This window comes from Carassius carassius, chromosome 8, assembly GCF_963082965.1.
Source record: "Carassius carassius chromosome 8, fCarCar2.1, whole genome shotgun sequence".
Taxonomy (NCBI): domain Eukaryota; kingdom Metazoa; phylum Chordata; class Actinopteri; order Cypriniformes; family Cyprinidae; genus Carassius; species Carassius carassius.
Window position 1 is genome coordinate 20516487 of NC_081762.1, and position 20244 is coordinate 20536730.

The following is a 20244-nucleotide window of genomic DNA, read 5'->3' on the forward strand; positions in this document are numbered from 1 at the left end:
CTCTACATACACCCCCCACCTACAAGCCCTGGCGGTATGAGACTTGAACCCACAACCTTTCATTATGAGTACGACTCTCTAACCATTAGGCCTCAACTTCCCCAATGTATGTTTATGTTTGAAAGACATTCTCAGTTCTGAAAAGGAACTGAGGGAACTGTTCTATGGAACACGGCAGCATGAACATACTCTTAAACTTCTTCTCTTTTTTTCCAAAGAATAAAGGAAAGCTACACAGGTTTGGAGATACAGATAATGACAAAATGCTAGTTTTTGGATGAACGATCCCATTACATTTCAGCCTTTGACATATACCTGGAGTCATGTGAAAACTCAATGTGATGTAAAAATAGCTCATTTCCAGAGTTCCCACAACTACACTTTCAGTCATAACAAAGGCAGACAGTGGCCAATGTTTCATCTTGCACACTCAGTATTACATAAACTTCTGAGCCGAGGTTTCAGGGACTGATGGGAGCGGTGAGAGTGAAACCCCAGTGTTTGTGTTACTGAAGCAGTGGGGCCTTTAGAAAACAGACTGTCAGAGCTGAGCAGTGGCAGTGGAGCGGCCTGTCACGTTAATGACTGCATAAACACTAATCAGACTATCTAAATTTTACCTTCACGACCTCTATGGGCTCACACATCACTCAAAACTCCTCACACACTCCTGATTAACCTAACAAAAGAGTGTGAGGTTTCAGCAAAAGGTAAAGTTAGGTCAATGTTTCTCACCTTCACAAACTACATCTTACACTGAATCAACACTCTGTAGTGTTAGTTAAGAAAGTTGTACCATTTATAATGGCCAAGTGAAATGTATGGTATTGCAAACTGACAGATTAAACTTATCTATATTTGTCAAATGCAATAAAACATCAATCAGAAGAGCAAGATTCTATTACTTGTAACCTCTGCATGGAACATGAAGAACAGAGTAGATCTCAGAGCTTTAAGATGTCAAGCACTGAGTCTGTGACCATTGACAGTCCCGTGACGTTTGAGGCAAGTGTGACCCCGCAGCTGCTGTCAGTCATCATACTCACAGCTTTACAAGACACATCAGGTTAAACACTTGCACTGTGGAATAAGCAGACTGTGTGTGGGTGTGTGTGTTAAAGGAATCTGGAGAAAGCATCGACTGTATTGACAACACATGTCCATTTATATTAAAGAGGTGAGACCCAGAAATTAGGGTCTGTATGGGTGAATCTACCGGTCATAATTCACCCCAATATATATATATATATATATATATATATATATATATATATATATATATATATATATGTGTGTGTGTGTGTGTGTGTGTGTGTGTGTGTGTGTGTGTGATACAAATATTATTTGTTTTTCTTTTTGTTTTGTTATGGTAAAATATGAGTAAAATAATACAAGTCCACCTGTATTTCTTCATTCATACTACATACTATATTCACATCCACCTATTCTCTTAGCTTCACTTGTGTCTGTCCTGTTTGCAATTACTCCTCCCCATCATGCTGTCAGGTTTCACTCCCTCTGTAGCTCCCAGACAGACAGAGGCGGGTGGCGGGCCGGTCCGCTGCATGGGGCTTTTTCCGGTTACGTCTGCTGCCCTGCTGCTGGCCCTGAGAGATTGATTTCATGGCTCAGGCAGGCCCTAGAGATCCCAGCTCACACTGCTGTCAACCAGCCTGCCCTCTGACCCCCTGAATTACGTAGGTCACGGGGCGGCACTCTCCCAGGCTGCCCGCACAAAGGCCAATGTACTGCCATTTTGTCAGGCCAAAGGTCAATTACTCACATGTTTTGATCACTGCTAACTTTATCAAATTAGAAAATACATAAGTGAGAAGTACTGTGGCTGTGTGTGCGTGGGTCTGTTTCTGTTTGTGTGTGTGTGTGTGTGTGTGTGTGTGTGTGTGTGTGTGTGTGTGTGTGTGTGTGTGTGTGTGTGTGTGTGTGTGTGTGTGTGTGTGTGTGTGTCTGCCAGCCCGGATACATGTGTCTGAATATGTCTGGTGGGACCTGACATCTAAACTGTCTTTCCTTAAGTGTTTTGTCTCATGTGCCCACACAGACTATTTAGTAATGCTTAAGTTTTTTTAAGCATCAACATTGTCACATGTTTCTCTTAGAAATCCACATGTACAGCAAAGCACATATTATTTGGTGTTGGAAAATTTGGATACATTTTGTTCAAATTAAAATCTTGAAATCATATTGAATTTTGCATCGAGCAAGTTGAGATCACTTAAGAATCTCTAAGAGAATCTTTACTAATTATTGGTATTGTTCTCTCTGCAGAAAAATAAAAAGAGATGCAGAAGACTCAGAAAGTTTCTGTTTGATTTACATTTAATATTATGTCTAGAAGAAGCATTTGAAATACATTTTTAATTAATTAAAAAAAATTATTGCATTTTTTATTTAAAGAAAAATAAATTATTTTATTTAAAAAAATCTTCAGTTGTATTACATGTTTGTAAATACCTTTGTATTTTTTATGGACATAACTTACACTATACGCTTTCATTCAAATATATATTTTAAATAATGTTAGGCTTATCAAGGCTGCATTTATTTGATTAAAAATGCAGTAAATTCAGTAAATGCAGTAAAACATTATTACAATAAAAAAACTGCTTTCTATTTGGAATATATTTTAAAATATAATTTATTCCTGTGATGCTAAGCTGAATCTTCAGCACCATTAATCCAGTCTTTAGTGTCATATGATCCTTCAGAAATCATTCTAATATGCTGATCTGGTGCTTAATAAACATTTCTTCTTATTAACAATGATGAGAAACAGCTAAATATTTTTTTGTGAAAGCCCAGATACTTTATTTGTTATTTTTCAGGATTCTTTGATGAATAGAAAGTTCAAAAGAACAGCATTTGAAACAAAACTCTTTTGTAAGAATGTCTTTACTGTCACTTGTGATCCATTTAATGATTCTTGCTAAATAAATTTATATAAAAAAAAAACATACCCCAAATCTTTGAACAGTATTTTAAACTCTGCTGCATTTTACAGTCTGTCTGTCGAAGCTTTGCTATTTCTTACTCACACACATACACACACCACTAACTGTGCAGACAGTAGGAGATGAAAGCAGCAGAGTTCAGAGACCCTCTTCCTCCCTGACCACAGTCCTGTGGCTGATGTGTTCATGTGGATGACCACCCACCTCGAGTCACTCCACGACTTAAAACACCTAATTACAAGCAACTGCGTCTTATGTGTGTGAGCCAATATCAACCTCATATCAACATCCAAAGAATCCATCAAAAATGTTTCACTGCACAACTAAAAATTACGTTTAATAATAATAATAAAAATACATTAGAATTTAACAGCTGGTAATAACTCAAAATATCTGTCTAGAAAAATAGCTAAAGGCTGGAATACACTGCAAGACTGACAACTTTCAAGACTTTCATGCAGAAACATGTGCCTCGTTGAAAGGATGTGCATGACAAATAAAATCAACAAGTGTACTAAAATTTCCAAAAAAAATAGCAAATATTTTTGATATCCTCCAACTGAATGGATTCAGCCTGAAACTAGAAAATTTGAGCATGGCTCCATTATACACTACCAGGTTTTAAAAGAAACCTGTCAACTTCGAATGAGTGACATTAGTCAACTTCCATTGACTCCTCAAGATTGTAAATCTGAGCAAAAGTCATGTATTCCAGTCTGAAGCTGACAATAGCCAACAAAGCATCCTTGTTCCAATTCTTAGGGAAGACAATAAGGGAGAAACCGCTTAAAGCTTTGAATACACAGACGTCGGCTGTGACAGGGTGTAGCTGGGATAATGCAAGGCCATTGGAGAAAAGGACACAAATACAGTATGGGAGGCGACATCCGAAAGACCATCATTACAACACTTCCTCCTCCGTAAAAACACACTTTAGCAGCACACAGTTGTGTCATTTTACTGGAAATGGAAGGGGAAAGCTCTCGCTGCGCTCGTGGGTCAGATTTGGGTGACTTCAAAAGAATCCGTGCCTCTCGGATGAGAGTATAATCCGTCTCTATGTGTGTACAAACACACAGACACACTCCCACAAACATGCCCAAATGGCACAATGCAAGGTGTCACATGTATCTCAGAGAATTAAGCCCCACTTCCTCTCTCAGTGAGAGAAACAAAGCCACTCTTCCTCTTCTGTGTGGATTCAATGCATAGCTATTTATAAACAAAAACATGTCCCCCTGCTGCTCCTCCTGAGGAGGACAGGATTGTTTAACACATTGTTCCAGGGACGTGAACATCTGTCTGCGCAAAATGCATGACGCCACGGCGCAGCGTGAGGCAGCGGTAGCCAGACAGTCTTCAGAGATGCAATCAGAAACCTGTTGCCCTCTTTGTGCATTTCAAAAGAAGCTGTTTTTATCTGTGTGATGCAACAGAAAGACTTATGCTGATATATGAGATCCAAATAGGCTGAGACATAACTCCTAAAAAGCAGCGTGTCCATTTTAAACCATCGTCTGCCCTCCTTGTGGGTAGACTAGGCTTCTTGGCATGGATATAAAGAGTCTGAAATGAAAACATGGCGACATGGAGACCCACTCGGAGGAGCAAAAACCTCAAGCTTGGAATGAGAAGAGGCTCTGGCATGCTTTGTGGGGGGAAATACTGTTGTGGGCCCACACCTTCAAAAGGGAGCACTAATCACAACATGTGATGAGACGCAAGAACAAAGACGAACGTCAGGAGAAAATAACAGCGTGGGAAACCTCTGCAAACTTGAGTTACAGCGACAAAAAGAGCCACCCCCATCCGCGAACACATAGAAAAACACACATACACGTACACACACAACGGCCCGCCATCCACTCACCATCCACCCCTGTCACAGGCAAACACGAGGAAGTGCATCTATGCCGTCGAGCCGAAGCTGGTAGCAATAATAACAACATGGAATCAGCCAAAGAGCTTCCTCTCATTCATGTATGCACAACCGATGACAATTAAGTGTGATGTGCATGGGCTGATAAGGACCAGCTGTGGCGTATCGGCCAGCAGCACACATCAACATCTACTAGTTCTGTTCTGTTGATCAGGGGCTCCTCCTGATGCACTTGTAGCCTCTGTCTATAGGAATCAATATATGATGGTTTTCATGTTTGTTTCAGTGTGTGAATTTAGTAACTTGTAATTTAGTTTACAGGTGTACTTACTAGTTCTTGAATAATATTATCAATGCTAGAGTTATTAGTTATTTGCAAAAATACAGAAGACTTGAACTGAATTTGAATTTAATTAGAGCATAGATTGATATATGTATAAGGTTATATATTTTTGTATTTTATATTTGTATATTTCTAAATTTGTATTAATATTTTCAGTTAAAATGCATATAAAGGAAAATAGAAAATTAGGTCATAAAAGCTCTAGGTACAATAATTACACAAAAATTAGAAAAAAATATTTTAGAAAAAATATAGCTATAAAAATCTGATGAAATGTAGCATATTACATTTTTTATTATTTTTATAGATTTTTTTATTGCATTTTTTTTTTTTTTTTACTTTTCATGCTATTATGTTTTGGTTCTAAAGGTTGTTGTGTATATAGCCTATATTATGAGCAAAAATATTATTAAATTTAAATAGTGTAAAACTACAAAACGTATTTTAAATGCTTATTGCAAGTGGAAACCCATGCTGTGTTTACTGCTGTGTACTTATTAGTGCATTTAAAGGGACTGGTCGCTTTTAAATGCAATGTACCTTTGGGAATGCCGTCAAAGAAGGTACATATTTGCGCTTCATGGACTACATTTAGACTTGGTGGCTTCCTCATACACACTGCACTACTTCGGATGAGTTAGTATTAGATTACAGGTTCACACGCTCACTCGCAGACCGCCCGTCGCCCCAACCAATTGCTCCATTCATTCCAGCGCCGGAGACGGCCGTCGCCCCTGATTGGTTATCAGCGCTCTGCTAAGAAACTTTCCCACGGCCAGCGCGTGCTGACAGCCGGCCAGCCACTCCTTTAGCTGGGCCAGACAACACAAGCGCCGGCGGAACCCGGGGGCGGAGCTCCGCGCTCACGGACGAACATTTTATTGGCCCTTCGGTAAGCATATTCACAAAGAGGGGCGGGGCTAAGATGCGACGCTGACAACCGACATGCCACTCAATCTCAGATTTGTTCGTTGATTGGCTGTCTACGCGTTTAGCCACGCCTCTTCTGGCGAGTTTCGGCGTTGAAATGATATCGTGGGAAAGCTTGCCGGTTCATACGGAAGAACTTCTGTCTCACCTGACACACGCTGCGGATACACTCTTTAAGATTATAGAAAAATGAAGAGAAATCACGATTTTAGCTCCTCAGACAGCGAGCTCGATGAGAATATCGAAGTGGAGAAGGAGAGTGCTGACGAAAATGCGTAAGTTATCAAGTTGTCATGTATTTATTTTGGGTTATTTTGCAAATTTTTTTTTTTGAGTGATGAAACGTTAAACGGGCAGCTAACTGGAGAAGAAAATAACCACAAAATTAAATGTGTGCACATTTAATTTGAAACATACACAAAATGAAAATGTAAATTTCAAATTCCATGTCTGACAACGGAGTTATGTGGAATATTTATCTTATGCATATATATATATATTTTTTTTAAGCGGTGTGAATTCTCCACTCGGTTCAATGTCTCCATCCACAACCTCTCAAGTGCAAGCGAGAAAACGTCGCAGAGGGGTAAGACTAAGAGCATTTTTCATCATTGCAAAACCCTGAAAACTTAATCTGTAATGCTGAACAAATGACTGTACTGTTGTTAAATGACTGTTATTAATGATTTCACAATCGGTTTGAACAGATCATTGAGAAGCGCCGCAGGGACCGGATAAACAACAGTCTGTCTGAGCTGCGCAGACTTGTGCCCAGCGCGTTTGAGAAACAAGTGAGTGTCAATCACTGCACCTGACTCACAGCTCAGAAGTCTGGCTACTGTAAATGTCTAGAATTGTTTTTTTTTTCCTCATAAGTCTCATTAATAGCTGAGCCTCTTGGAAAAGGAAATGCTGGAATTAGTTTGGCTCAATCCTGTGTTAGTATTTCATAAAAACATTAAAGCAATTTGGTTTATATATATATATATTAAATAGATGTTTAAATAAAACTTAAGTGTTTGATAACCAACACGCAGAAAGCCATTTTTTTTGTCATGTGCCAATAACAGAAGAGGACTACTTGCAGTCCTCAAGATATCCGAATCTTGGGTTTTGCAAGACAACTCCTCAGAATTTATTGATTTGAACATTTTGAAGGTGAAAGGAAAACATCTGAGTACTTTAAACTTGATTGGGACCACTTGACAATTCATGGCATTTTTGGAATAAACCTTTTACAAACATGAATCAAACCAAAACTAGAATCAAACCAAAATAAGAACATGACATGGGTTTTTGAAATGGATTAATTTTATGATATGATATAGTCTTACCTCTTAACCCATCACATTTGTTCTTGTTCCCAGGGCTCTGCCAAACTAGAAAAAGCAGAAATTTTACAGATGACCGTTGATCATTTAAAGATGCTTCATGCAGCTGGAGGAAAAGGTAATTTTTGTAACTAGCACTTATTTTAAAGAAAATACAATTTGAGTATAAATTTGGTTAATAAGCATTAATATATATGCAGCTTTGTATTTATATTACAAGTTTTTATATTACATATTACAACTGTATTACAGCTTTTTAAAATGTTTCACTACTTTAACGTACATGTTATTTTTTCATGCATTATAATATTTTCGAATGATTTATGAATAATAAAAGTTATTATAAAATCTAATTTAATAATGCAACCTTGCATTATGAGATCAACCAATGTTTGGGAATCTGTTCAAGGAAATTCCCACAGTGAAAATAATTACCAACCCCTGCACGACTGAAACAGGACAAACTAGAAGTGTAAATTGTTTTTTAATCTCAGTTGTTTATCTAGCATCATTTCAGTTTCGCTCTCAGCCACTCCCAGTGAGAACTGCGGTGTTTCCTGTCACAAGCTGTAGTCATTATCAGATCAGATCGCTCAACAGCTCTTATTCTCGCTCTCACAGGTTACTTTGAGGCTCACGCGCTGGCCATGGATTATCGTGGCCTGGGTTTCCGCGAATGTCTGGCGGAGACGGCGCGTTACCTCAGTATCATCGAGGGCCTGGACAACACCGACCCCCTCCGCATCCGCCTGGTTTCACACCTGAACAGTTATGCTTCCCAGAGAGAAGCCCACTCTGGTTTGGGCCACTTGGCGTGGGGCTCTGCGTTCGGGACACCGCCCGGACACCTGGCTCACCACCTCCTCCTGCAGCAGCCGCGCAGCACCAGCAGCCCTCCATCCTCCAGTTCTTCATCGCCCTCCTCCTCATCTCCATCCGCCCCCTCCACAGAGCCACACGCCCCCAGCAGGCTGACTGGCACGGTGATTACTGAGGCAGGGCAGACAGGACCGCTGCGGGTGCCGCCCAGTTCCTCCCTGCCCCCTGGGCTCACACCACCTACTACATCCAAGCTTTCTCCACCCCTCCTGACGTCACTTTCCAGCCTGTCTGCGTTTCCCTTCCCATTGAGCGCATTTCCTCTGCTGTCTCCGAGCTCGCTGGGCCCCGCGATTCCCTCCAGCAGCCTAGGGAAACCCTACAGGCCTTGGAGCATGGAAATAGGGGCCTTCTGAACTTAAAAACATGAACACTGTGGACAGACAGTCAGTTAGATATGACTTTTTCTGTAACATCTGACTATTTTGAAGAGATGGACAGAACCGCAGACTTGTACAAAGGGAAAAAGCGAATACAGATCCAATGTACTTATTCCAGTTACCCTGTGTTTTAAAGCTGTCCTGTCTCAGGCTGAGCGGAGATGAGTTCTGGAGAGTGTCAGGTTCTCACAGGCTCAGTTCTAAGCAGGTCTAGTTATTTTGTCTATTAGTGGAGCAAGGTAAACTAAAAGAGAGAGAGAGAGAGACTGGAGCCAAACGCAGATGAGATGCATCACTGAATGCGTGTTAATGGAGTTAAGCTCAAACCAGGTGTCCATTTAACGGGACAGTTCACCCAAAAATGAAAATTCTGTCATCATTTACTCACCCATCATCTGTGGAAGATAAAAGAAGATATTTTGATGAATGTTGGTTACCAAACAGTTTTGGGTGCCGTTGACTTCCATTGAGTTTTTGTCCAAGCGGGACAATTTGGTTTCCAACAGTCTTTAAAATATCTTCTTTTATCTTCCAGACAAGAATTAGAGGAATATAGGAATGACATTATGGTAAGTAAATGATGACAGAATTTTCTTTTTCAGGGTGAACTATCCCTTTAATTATGTTAAAGATAGTAAAGAAGTGCTTTGATCTCTTGAAGCATATATATGCATCCTAAATAGTCTCCTTCAGAATGACAGGCAGGATTTGACTTATTTTGTGAGGAAACATGTTCAGCATTTCTATGAAAATGAAAAACTATGCAATGAAGTTGACACTGATATTTTGCATTCAACCCTCTGCAGATGTATATGAAACTATGCAACTGAATCTGTATTTCTCAGCTGAACTTGATGAGTGCTTTATTTTTTATAAAGATTTTAAGTAATTTTGTTCAGTGAACTGCGGTGTTTGTTTATTTGTATAAAATGTTATGAATTTGTTGTTTGCAGGAACAGACCACTGTTAAAGCTTTTCAGAGACAATCTAGATAGACAATCTCTCAGAACGGCACTAATTTAATTGTAGCAAAGGCACTCTTGGATTTGTCCATAGCGGAGTTGTTTGCTCATGTGCATAAGTTCCCTCTTCATGCACCAGATCATCTCTCTCTCTCTTAGTTAACTGTACTTGAGGAGTGTTTTGGGAAACCAGATTGTTTCGCGGTAATAGTGAATTTTCACCGGCAAATCAGATACGACTAGTTGAATAGATAGTACTGGAAGAGATGGTGTGGTACTTTGCCTGTCCCTCACTAACCTGTGTGACTTTCCTGTAATAAAATGAAATGTGTAGCTAATAACCCTGGACTTGCATATTCATGTCCTGTTTTCATTTTTGACATTTTCATTGATACATTAAAAATTCCAAATGCGAATATACTGGTACCATAACCCTTGAGATATTTAAGATATTTAAAATATTAAATGTCATTTTTAACCTAATCTTAATCCTAATCTAATGAAAAAAACTTACTGTACATTATTATGTTTTGCAAAAAAAATTCTGCATTTTATATAAATTTGAGATTGATAAATTAACCATTTAAAATCATTAGTTTAGTATTAAGTGCTTTATTATATATATATATATACATATATATATATATATAATAAAGTATATATATATATATATATATATATATAATAAATATATATATTTTTTTTTTTGTTATTGGCCATTACATAAAGAAATAGTTATCAGCTTATTGGTATCAGTCAGAAATTTAAAATTGGAGCATGGAAAATGAATATCTATTTTTTATACTGTACATTATAATGTTGTGATGCAGAAATTCAGCTGCAGCATTTCAAATGATTGGTTTTGTGTTTTTATTAAATTCATTTGATAATCATTTAATTAAATAATCTTATCTATTATAACATATTAATTAATAAATTATAATTTTAACATTTGTAAAAAAAAACATTATTGCCCCTTATTTAAAAATGATCAGGCATCAGCCAAAAAAAAAGAAAAAAGAAAATTGATTACATCAAAATATCAAATTATATCAAAATGATTACATTTTTTTTTAATTAAATTAAAATGTTGTATGGGCAAACCTCACAGTCTAAGAATCTTCAGTCAGAGAAAACTACAGAGTGTATTTATCATCCAGAATTGTTGGCGTGTTTGAAATGTTCCAGTCAGCCTCGTTCTTCACAGGTGGATATACATAAATGAGCCTTACTTGTGATTTAATGCTTTGGGGATGAATAGCTCCTTTCATGCCAGCGAGATGAGGCGCTGCATATTTCTATAGGGCTTGAACCAGTGCCTGTATGCGTGCGTTTTGAACTGATATCAAACACGGCCCAGGGGCCTCTCTATGTATCCAGGAAGCCATTAACAGCCAAGGGATATCCTGGACAATGGCAGCCTGGCTGGCCTAGACTGCAGAGGGAGGAAAGAGAGAGGTACAGAGAGAGAAGAGAAAGAACAAGAGAGATGGAAAAGTGGGAGGAGAGGGCCGCACAGTGCAGCTTTGTCCCAAAGCAATCACAGCATCTCACTGAGCTCCTGGTGTGGTGCACTCCCACGCCACCACGGGTACTGTGACTGCCAGCCAAAGCCGTAAAACAGATTCCCACCTACACACAGCACTCTGCCAACACACTTCTTTATTTCTCTAGCTGCCGTTAAATCTATTTTAGAGGCTTTTATCACATGTTTTTCCCCTCATTCACCCCAGAGATGATGGTTGGATTTCCTAAACCTGGAATTTATAAGAAGATAAATGAATATGCTCAGCATGCTCAAACTACTTATGCAGTATGCAAATGGACTGCATGCATAAAATAGAGGATGACCTACTACATTTGTCAAAATGTACAGTATGTAATAGAGCATTCTCAAAATCCAACACACTTAATGAATGCTCTAAAGATAATTCACAAATTTTCTTATTCACAAATTTTCTTTGGAAATTTTTATACAAAACCGGTTGCAAAATTAATTATGTCCAAGATGATGATAGCCGGATGCCACTTGCTGAATGCAGATGCGTATGCATATATTTGCATATTGTAGCCAATACTGTTTCATAGGCTATACTAAGTAAAAAAATAAATAAAAGGCAGTATGCTGTGCACATATGCAGTAATTCTTACTGCATAAAACAAACCTACATACAATTGGGATATAGTTTAGTGATATGCCTCATGTTTTCTTGCAAAGTCATGTTTTGCCATCTGATGGTAAACTAGGGCATTACACTTCAGGTTCTTTCACACATGGTTATGCTATTCACACTTTTGTGGCCTACAGCTGTTAAATTTGTGGAATCATGTGTTTATGTTAATCTATATTGTATGAAATAAAAACAGAGCCAAAGACAGGAACTCTCATTCCAAGAACCCCAAGCTTTTATTCACCACAGCTTATGTTCCCAGAGTTACATGTGTGAAGGGAACAGAATGCACAGCTGGAAGAGAAAGATGAGGGTGGGCAGGTTTGTGACATTAAAGCTACTTACACAAGAGCAATGGCACAGGGTTACACCGTCCACCCACACTGCTCTTAACACACACACACACAGTTACACACAGCATCCATTTTTATCATCTAAAATCCCCCGTGAAATCCCCTAAATCTTTGAAGAATCAGAATTGAGAACTTCAAGCAATTCTCAAGAATTTAAGGCTAACTTCATGTTACACCGTCAGCAAAAATGCAACCCAGACTATGGTCAAGCACGGGGCGAGAGACGTCACATGACTTCGGTGTGGCTCTAACCGCAGCTCCTCTTAATGTCTTTTTTCACTAAAATCAAGCTGCCTGGTTGCATGTGTGTGTATGTTGTATGTGTTTGTGTATTGTGATGAATGTGTGAAGAAAGAGCTAGAGATTGTTGTAAATGCTATGATAGTGACCGGTTCGATCTGTGTTTACTGTAGTGTGGCGGCTTTTACTCTCTCCACATGGACATAGAGACATTAAAATGATCGTTGGGTTTAGAGAAGACATCGCTAGCCAGCAAACTCACAAACACCAAAGCCTGGTACAAGAGAAACTGTAGCAGATCTGATAGAGAGAAAACGAGTACATCCACTAAAAGAGAAAGATACAGAGAGAAACTTATAAAATGGCACACCGCAATACTTTTCATCATCTCATATAAAACAAATAGGAAGTATTTACAAAAAAACCACACCCACTTCGACTAGTTTCGATTTAATCAAAAACATTCTCTTTTTTTCTGGAGTAATGGTGTTCCTTTTGTCTTCTGGACTATATCGGGGAGGATGCTGTTGGCGAGGGGGCAGGGTCGATTCCCTTCGTCTGAGCGGGGCGGGGTGCCAGAGGCTCTTTTCTACACGGGGCAGCAGTGGCGGGGTGAGAGGGGGTTTCTCTGGGGACGGGAGGTCGCAGGTATGGGGAGGGGGTGGTGTGGGGTAATGGGACAGTGGGTGAAGAGAGATGTGCTCATGCTGTCAACTCCTCCATCAGCTCTTTGTTTCTGCGCACCACCTGAGCATGCTTCTCCTGAAAGTGCATAGAGAAATAACACCGTAAATTGATTAGCATAAACATTACAGTTTATAGCTTAAAGTTGATATTCTGTTGATTAAAATGAACAACATTTGTATTTTAAAATGCCTTTTGTTTTGCAGCTCTCTTATGTAGCCTACGTCACATTGAAATATTTTTATTGTGCTGTAGCGCCCTCTTGTGACAGAAAATCATATTTTTATTGATTTTATTGATTGAATAAAAAGATGCCATGATTTTTTTGCTACTTTTATCTTCTATCCTGTAAAAATCACAATGTCAGATAACTTTTCACAGTTCCAGCATGCCAGTTTCTCAAGAAGCTTTTAAAATCGGTGGTATTGTACAGGCAGGTAGCATAAAAATAGTGTGGGATAAATTATGCATTTAATTTTAATACTTGTGTTTTTTTTGTTTTTATTATTCATATCATTTAGCCTAAATGCTAAATCCAAATAAATGCTGTTCTTCTGAAATTTCAATTCATCAAAGAATCCTTAAAAAAGCACTGTTTCCACATAAGATATTAAACATCACAACTGTTTTCAACATTGATAATATTAAGAAATCATTTAAAAAAAGTTTTTAGTCTAAGTACCTTCTCATGCAGTCGTTCCAGCATGGCTGCAATGTGGGCCTCACGGTTCTCCTTGATCTGCTCCATCTTCGTGATGAGTTTCTCCTCCGCCATCCTGCTGAAGTTGCTGTTCTCCTCCATGGCTTTCAGCAGGACGTCCCGCTCGTGCTCACGTTTCTCAGCCAGGGCCCTCAGGACTTGAGCCTCCTGGGACTGGAGAGGAAGAGTGGGGCAGAGTCATAGGAATCATCTGTTTATCAGTTCACATTACATAAAAGTGTAAGGGCTTTAAATAAATAAAAAATCGCAAACATCAAACACAAGTTACATGGATATAATACAAATGATTGTGCAACTCACTCTCCTCCTGTCCTCTGCTGCCTCCAGCTTCTTCTGGATGTCCTCCAGGGACATGTCCCTCTTTTTGGGAGGTGTGGTGATGCTGTAGGAGCTGTCAGCCGTGGGAGAAGGTGGCTTCAGGATGACCTCAAAGGCCTGGCCAGAAGCCCGCTTGTTAATGGGCTTAACCTTCATGTCTAAACACACAAGACATAAAGCAAAATATATGCTGTGTAGAAACTATTCCTCTACACATACGGATCCATGCAATAAAACTTCTGCTCATGAAATGAGCTCGTATAACTTTGTTAAACAGCCATCCTGACCATTTATCAGACATTTATTGATCTATATTAGCTGTTACAATAATAAATGTGTAGTATTGCTGGCACACATACAGACCAATAAAAAGTTATATTATGAAGATCAGACAGACTGAGCACTATAAAGCATAGCATATTATTGTAAATTCCTTCTACATTGCTTCTCATTACCGGTATTATATTTTCATTTCCTACCTTCGAACTCGCCCATGATGTTCTTGCGTGCCTCTGGGTAGAGACAGGAGCAGATGAGGGAGACGAGGGAGAGCTCCTTCATCTTCTCTTTGTATGCTGCGGGGAGACACATCAAACAAAACATTGACCCAGATTCTCTCTCGCTGTCTTATGAATGATTATTCGAAACCGCATCGTTAATGTTGCAGAAAATAACCCAAATCATCTAGGTTTTCAACCACTGACTAATATAAAATATAACATTTTAGTAGAACAAGTAGTGAGTCTAATATAAAAGACAACATTTCAGTAGAATATGTACTGAGAAAAATGGAGCAAAAGAAAAATTCTGGAATATATATAGATGGAAGTGTATACAAATATTACATAATGTGTGTGTGTGTGTGTGTGTGTGTAAATTAATATATTTTATTTATACATATATTAATGTTTGATATTATATTTAATTTAAAGTTTTTATATTTTGTAACAGAGAAAACAGTAGAGTGTCCCTGGTTTGGCTAAGAGGTTTGGTGGGTGGGGGATTACAGAATCCAAAAACAATCAAGCAATCAATTAATAAATCAATTAATAAAGCAAGCATGCCTTAATAGCACTATGTTTTCATTAGAGGAAAAACCAGCAGCTGTGTCCTCACACACTCTGGTTTCCTACAAGTCAATGTTCACCACAAGCTCCACCATCCCCCACCGCCCAGCCTTCAGTGTTATATTATTTATTGGAATCCATTTTTACTCCGAGTCCGACTACTGAGGGTAGTTTGTGCGGGGAGTGAGTCAGCAAGACCAGAGAAAACAGATGCCGTTTATGACGGCTACATTGATCCTACCCCAATCATTCCTCATCCACAACTTCAGAATCATTTTTTCTTTTTCAGCATTAAGTGCAAACAAGCCTAAATCATACAAACATCAGCGATGGCAGATGCTACATGAGGCATATTATGTATCTGATTTTCCTTGAACACACAAAGCAGCATTAATCAAGGCCAGTGCATTTAAGTTTTAAATCAGTGTCTCGACAGCAGCGCTGTGTTGATGTTATGAAACCATTTATTATTTTTTTTTTCAGATAGATTTCAAACTGTTATTATCCTTTCCAGCATCAACCTACTTTCTTCACTCTCTCTGCACAGCAGAGCCTGGAAAAATCTGATCAACTCCTTCTCGCTCCCTGACGAGCTTATTAATCCCTCACAAATAGAGGATGGAGAAACCCGGGAAGGAAAGAAGTGAGAGAATCACTTTGTTCACTCCCTCCAGAATTAAAAGCCCTCTGGCTGACTTATTTTGATGTTGGGGGCTTTAATTAGTAATTACTGGAGCAAACCATTTCTTCCGGTATATTGAGGGGGTGGCGATGGAGGTTTAGTGCTGTGATATTGAGTATTCCCAGACCTCCGCAAGCATTTCTCTCCTGCTGTCTAGTCAGAGTGAGATAAGGACGATAGACAGCTCACTGAAGCAAGTAATTCATGTCAGCCGGCTGGCGAGCAGGTGAAAAGGATCTCACACAGACGACTGCATCTGTGTGTGTGCAAAAGTGTGCTCTAATCGAGAGCTTTTGCTGAAAAAGATCAGGTATTCACCATCTGGAGACCACAACCTTGGTATGAGATGTAGATATTGTGGCAACTGGTCAAAAATACATAGATTTTTGATGTAATGGGGCAATACATTATTCCATTGTGTTACAGTAAATAATTGTAATTCTTTGTATTTTGGCATAACTGTTTCCTATATATATCATAGTTTTATGCACTCATTTTTACACGCAGACACAATTGTATAAATCACTTAATCTAATTATATATTATTGTGGGTGGGTGGGTGTGTATGCATTTAAGTTTATATAAAATTATCTAACACTAACTTTACATATAATATACATTTAATCTAATTATTATTTTTACATTAAGTAAATGTTTTTGTTGTGACTGATTCTTATATATAATAATTGTTTACTAATTAATAATACTAATTTACATACTCTATGTATTATACATATTATATCATACACATAATATTACAGTATATGAACACACAAACACACACACACACACATACATACATAGAGTTTAATATTTAATTTTAACATACCATTAGTTTTTACATTAAGTAGTTCTTATTCTCTGAGCTTGACTGATTATGACTTAATACATCATACTATCAAGCACTACAGTGATGCAGACCATGTATTGCACCACCTCTAAATATGAAGTTGAATAATAACGTGCGGTGCTCAAAATTTGCCATTAGGCTCTATGGGCCAGTGGACAAGTGAAAAGTCCTTTGTGTGGTTTGTTTGATAATGCATCAGCATGCCCACCCTGGAAATCAATAATGGCCCCTCCCACCTCCCGCTTTCTCTCTCACACATATGCTCTGTTCACTGCAGCTGCACGGGCAAATGCCCCTGCGAATATCATCCGTTCACACTAAAAATCTTATCATAAAGTTGACATTAAACCCTTAAAGCCCCCAAAAATCATTAATCTTAAAAAGCAATAGCAGCACCCTATTGTTGAGCAGCATTGCTGAATGTGTATATTTGAACTTCCTGTTAGGTTAATGATTAATGGAGTTTAATTGATTAGAATAGTCATACTGTCTTCAGTAATCCAGTAACCAGAGCTGATAAACTGGGGTTATGATATAAGGAAATCTATAAAGTATATATGACAAAGACAGGCACCTGTGAGCTCTTTATTGATATATGATATGTATTTCTAACAAAATTGTGGCCAATTATCCAATCATTAAATTAAGAGTCTAATTAAATAAGCAATGCTTTTAGGTGAGTCATAATAAGAGAGCTTATTATGCATAAATTAAGACCTAATTTTCTTATTTTGATCTGGTTGACTTTAGAGGTATAAATGATGCACCAAGGTCTTCCTGTCGGCTCTTATAAGCCCTATAAATATTCCAAGTGTATTGATAATATTGATTGACATGTTTTCTCATTAGCAGGAGAATTCCCACAGGCTTTTGTCGGTGCATTTCTTGTGTGTTCTGTGAAATGAAATATCCTAAAGACACAGTTCCGTGTAAATGCATTGCATGGCAGGATCAAGTGCACATAAGTGGTTTCCCACAAAATAAATGTCTCTTCAAGTTGTCATTTAACATTCTAAGTGAGATGACAGCTAGAAGAGAGACATTCAGCTGCAGTCCACCAGTGCCCTGCCCTGCAAGCGTCTCACAAAGATGGGATAAAGCCGACGCACACCTTGTCTGTCTATGGTATGCCCCAGTTTGGCCGCCTACAACATAATTCAGAATCACAAAAGCACTGAGACACGCTTACTGGCGAGACGACTTGAGCCCTCACACTTCCATTAAAAACATTAATCATCTGATACTGCAGTCTGCATGTCATACCACGCTAGAAATGGTGTGAATGAAAGGAAGCACATGCAAATCCACAATTAAACCTTAAAAACTTGTGTTTAATCAGCAAGGAGGGTTTTTTTAAATAATGAATTCGGTTAACTATAAACATGTGACATGTGCAGGTAGACTGTATATGTTATAGAAGGTGTGCGAATATAGATTCTTATATACCTATTACAAATGAGATCAAATAAACCCACCGGCTAATGAGTCATGCTCTCAAATCAGTGAAAAACCACTGACAACCAACCGATTACCAACCTATCATTTGTGATAATTGGCAATAATTAAGGAATTTTGTCTTCATAATGAACATATCCACATTTAAGCTATTTCAAACACCCTGATTCATTACCATGCTGTAGTTCCCTGTTTCTATGCTTTGTTTGGCAGTAAATATACCAGCCACACCTAGCTCATTTTATAAAAAGGATGAAAATATCATGTATAGAGGATGTCAAAAGGTTTAAACTGCTCTGAGTTGGGTATTGCCAGGCTTTACAGGGTTTTCTGAAGGCTGAAACACAGAGCTGGATCTTGGGTGGGGTCCTTCTGCATTATGCTGGAGATGCATGAGCCGGCAGGTGCACTGACACAAGAAAATCATTTTAAGGCTTTTTTAAAGCATGTCTCCGTGTATTTTAATAGATATGCACTATAATAAAACCATTTAATACTTTTCCTCATTTATACAGTCCCCATTTTAAAGCAAAAGTGAGTAGGCAGCCGGGATGCACCCAGAACGCACTGCCATATTTGAAAATAAAACAGCACGCGTTGAAGGAGAAAGCAGATTTGTATATCTAGCCTATTTAAAATAATTTTTCATCTCAAAGACCTCTGACTCTCCTGCATCAGGGTCTATTGTGCATCTCTCAGCATCCTTTCAGCATCAAAGAGACACGGACCGGCGAACAAAACGAAGGAAGGTTTGTCTTACCGATCGCAGTCTTGGCCATGGCTGGAGCTGTTGCGGTGACTGGTGCGTTTTAGATCTGTTCGTTGTCGAGGAACCGGTTCGCTGTGATAAGGCACTGAGTCAGCAGAACGGCGCTCTGAGGGAGAGAGTGCGTGTGTTCAATCAGATTGCCTGCTGTTGTCCCTTCACGCGCACTTACAAGTGAAAGGCTGTCGCGCGCCCGGTTTACAGGAGGATGTCAACGGTGAGGAGCGCACAAGGTGACTAATTGCGCCCCCCCCCCCCCCCCTTTTAGCAGTGGTGCAGCCCGTTCATGCACAGCTCCCATTGATTTATATTCATTTTATATGGTGAACTACATCAGAAGACGGCGGTTACTGGAAGCGCTGGTGTATCATTGGATACAGTAACCTACATGAAGCACGATTAATCTCTTATGGATTATTTTATCTGAATAGCTAGCTGTGTCTGTCATCACTGCAACAACTGCATAAAGCTGATGATGATATAAATTATTCCCAGGCCTATATATAATATGCTGCGCACTTGCACAGTATTTTATAATTAATTTTACATCAATTTGAGGAGATAAGGTGACAGAAGCACCGCCAACGCAGCACTGGGACACGGAGTGCCCCTCCCAGCACTATCAAAGGTCCCTTGAGATTACATGACTGTTTTATGCATGATGAGTCACGTGTATCTCAATATTTGTCAATATTATTTAGTTATTATTCAATTAAATTTATTACAATTGCTTCAATATGTTTAGCAATATTTAATGAATTGATGAATAAAAATAAAATAATAGTATATATATTTTTAGCACCAGACCTATCTATGGATCTATGAATGCACCAGTGTAGCTGATGATAACATGCGTACATACAACGTGTCAGAGTAATTCTTGGTGTAATACAGCTAAAACTGCGTTAAGAAATACAAAATTGAAAAAAATTTCTTTATCCATAATAAATATGCCCATGTAGTCCCATTCAGCCATGATTTATCATTGTGCATGCACATCTAGTTCCGGCACCCATTAGAAATGCTCATTGCAGGCTATGCAAGCATCAATTATGGAAGAAGTGAAGACTGCACAATAAATAATAAAAGTTCTGGTGTCTGAAGAAAGCGGGTTAGAAATTGCTCAGCAGTACATGAAGGATAGTTACTAGGCATTACTAGGCATATGAGACCGCTGTATTACTTTACACTGTAGATTAAATAATCCATAGGCCTTTATGGCATTTCAGAAACAAGCAATCCTGCAATCTCTTGATTTAAATAA

General features: G+C 38.7%; 2 protein-coding genes across 2 annotated transcripts; one reads left to right on the forward strand and one right to left on the reverse strand.

Moving 5' to 3' along the window:
• The first annotated feature begins 6236 nt into the window (after positions 1-6236).
• Positions 6237-10027, forward strand: hey1 (hes-related family bHLH transcription factor with YRPW motif 1). Its single transcript, XM_059556576.1, has 5 exons — positions 6237-6396; positions 6632-6707; positions 6829-6912; positions 7489-7570; positions 8074-10027. The coding sequence occupies exons 1-5, from the start codon at positions 6311-6313 to the stop codon at positions 8685-8687; spliced, it is 942 nt and encodes a 313-aa protein (XP_059412559.1). The 5' UTR covers positions 6237-6310; the 3' UTR covers positions 8688-10027.
• A 2029-nt stretch (positions 10028-12056) lies between these two features.
• On the reverse strand, positions 12057-19221 carry stmn2b (stathmin 2b). The gene is made up of 5 exons (XM_059556578.1): positions 18975-19221; positions 14640-14735; positions 14143-14318; positions 13804-13995; positions 12057-13199 (listed from the first exon to the last, which is right to left on the reverse strand). The coding sequence occupies exons 1-5, from the start codon at positions 18991-18993 to the stop codon at positions 13140-13142; spliced, it is 543 nt and encodes a 180-aa protein (XP_059412561.1). The 5' UTR covers positions 18994-19221; the 3' UTR covers positions 12057-13139.
• Positions 19222-20244: the final 1023 nt, after the last annotated feature.

What these genes read in the sequence shown, in the direction of transcription:
- hey1 (XM_059556576.1), top strand. Translation starts at nt 6,311, where the DNA reads ATGAAGAGAAATCACGATTTTAGCTCCTCAGACAGCGAGCTCGATGAG. An exon ending in CCAGCGCGTTTGAGAAACAA is followed by an intron (nt 6,913 to 7,488) that starts GTGAGTGTCAAT and finishes TCTTGTTCCCAG; the next exon opens with GGCTCTGCCAAACTAGAAAA. An exon ending in TCATGCAGCTGGAGGAAAAG is followed by an intron (nt 7,571 to 8,073) that starts GTAATTTTTGTA and finishes TCGCTCTCACAG; the next exon opens with GTTACTTTGAGGCTCACGCG.
- stmn2b (XM_059556578.1), bottom strand. An exon ending in CATCATGGGCGAGTTCGAAG is followed by an intron (nt 14,319 to 14,639) that starts GTAGGAAATGAA and finishes TTGTGTGTTTAG; the next exon opens with ACATGAAGGTTAAGCCCATT. An exon ending in TGGAACGACTGCATGAGAAG is followed by an intron (nt 13,200 to 13,803) that starts GTACTTAGACTA and finishes ATGCACTTTCAG; the next exon opens with GAGAAGCATGCTCAGGTGGT.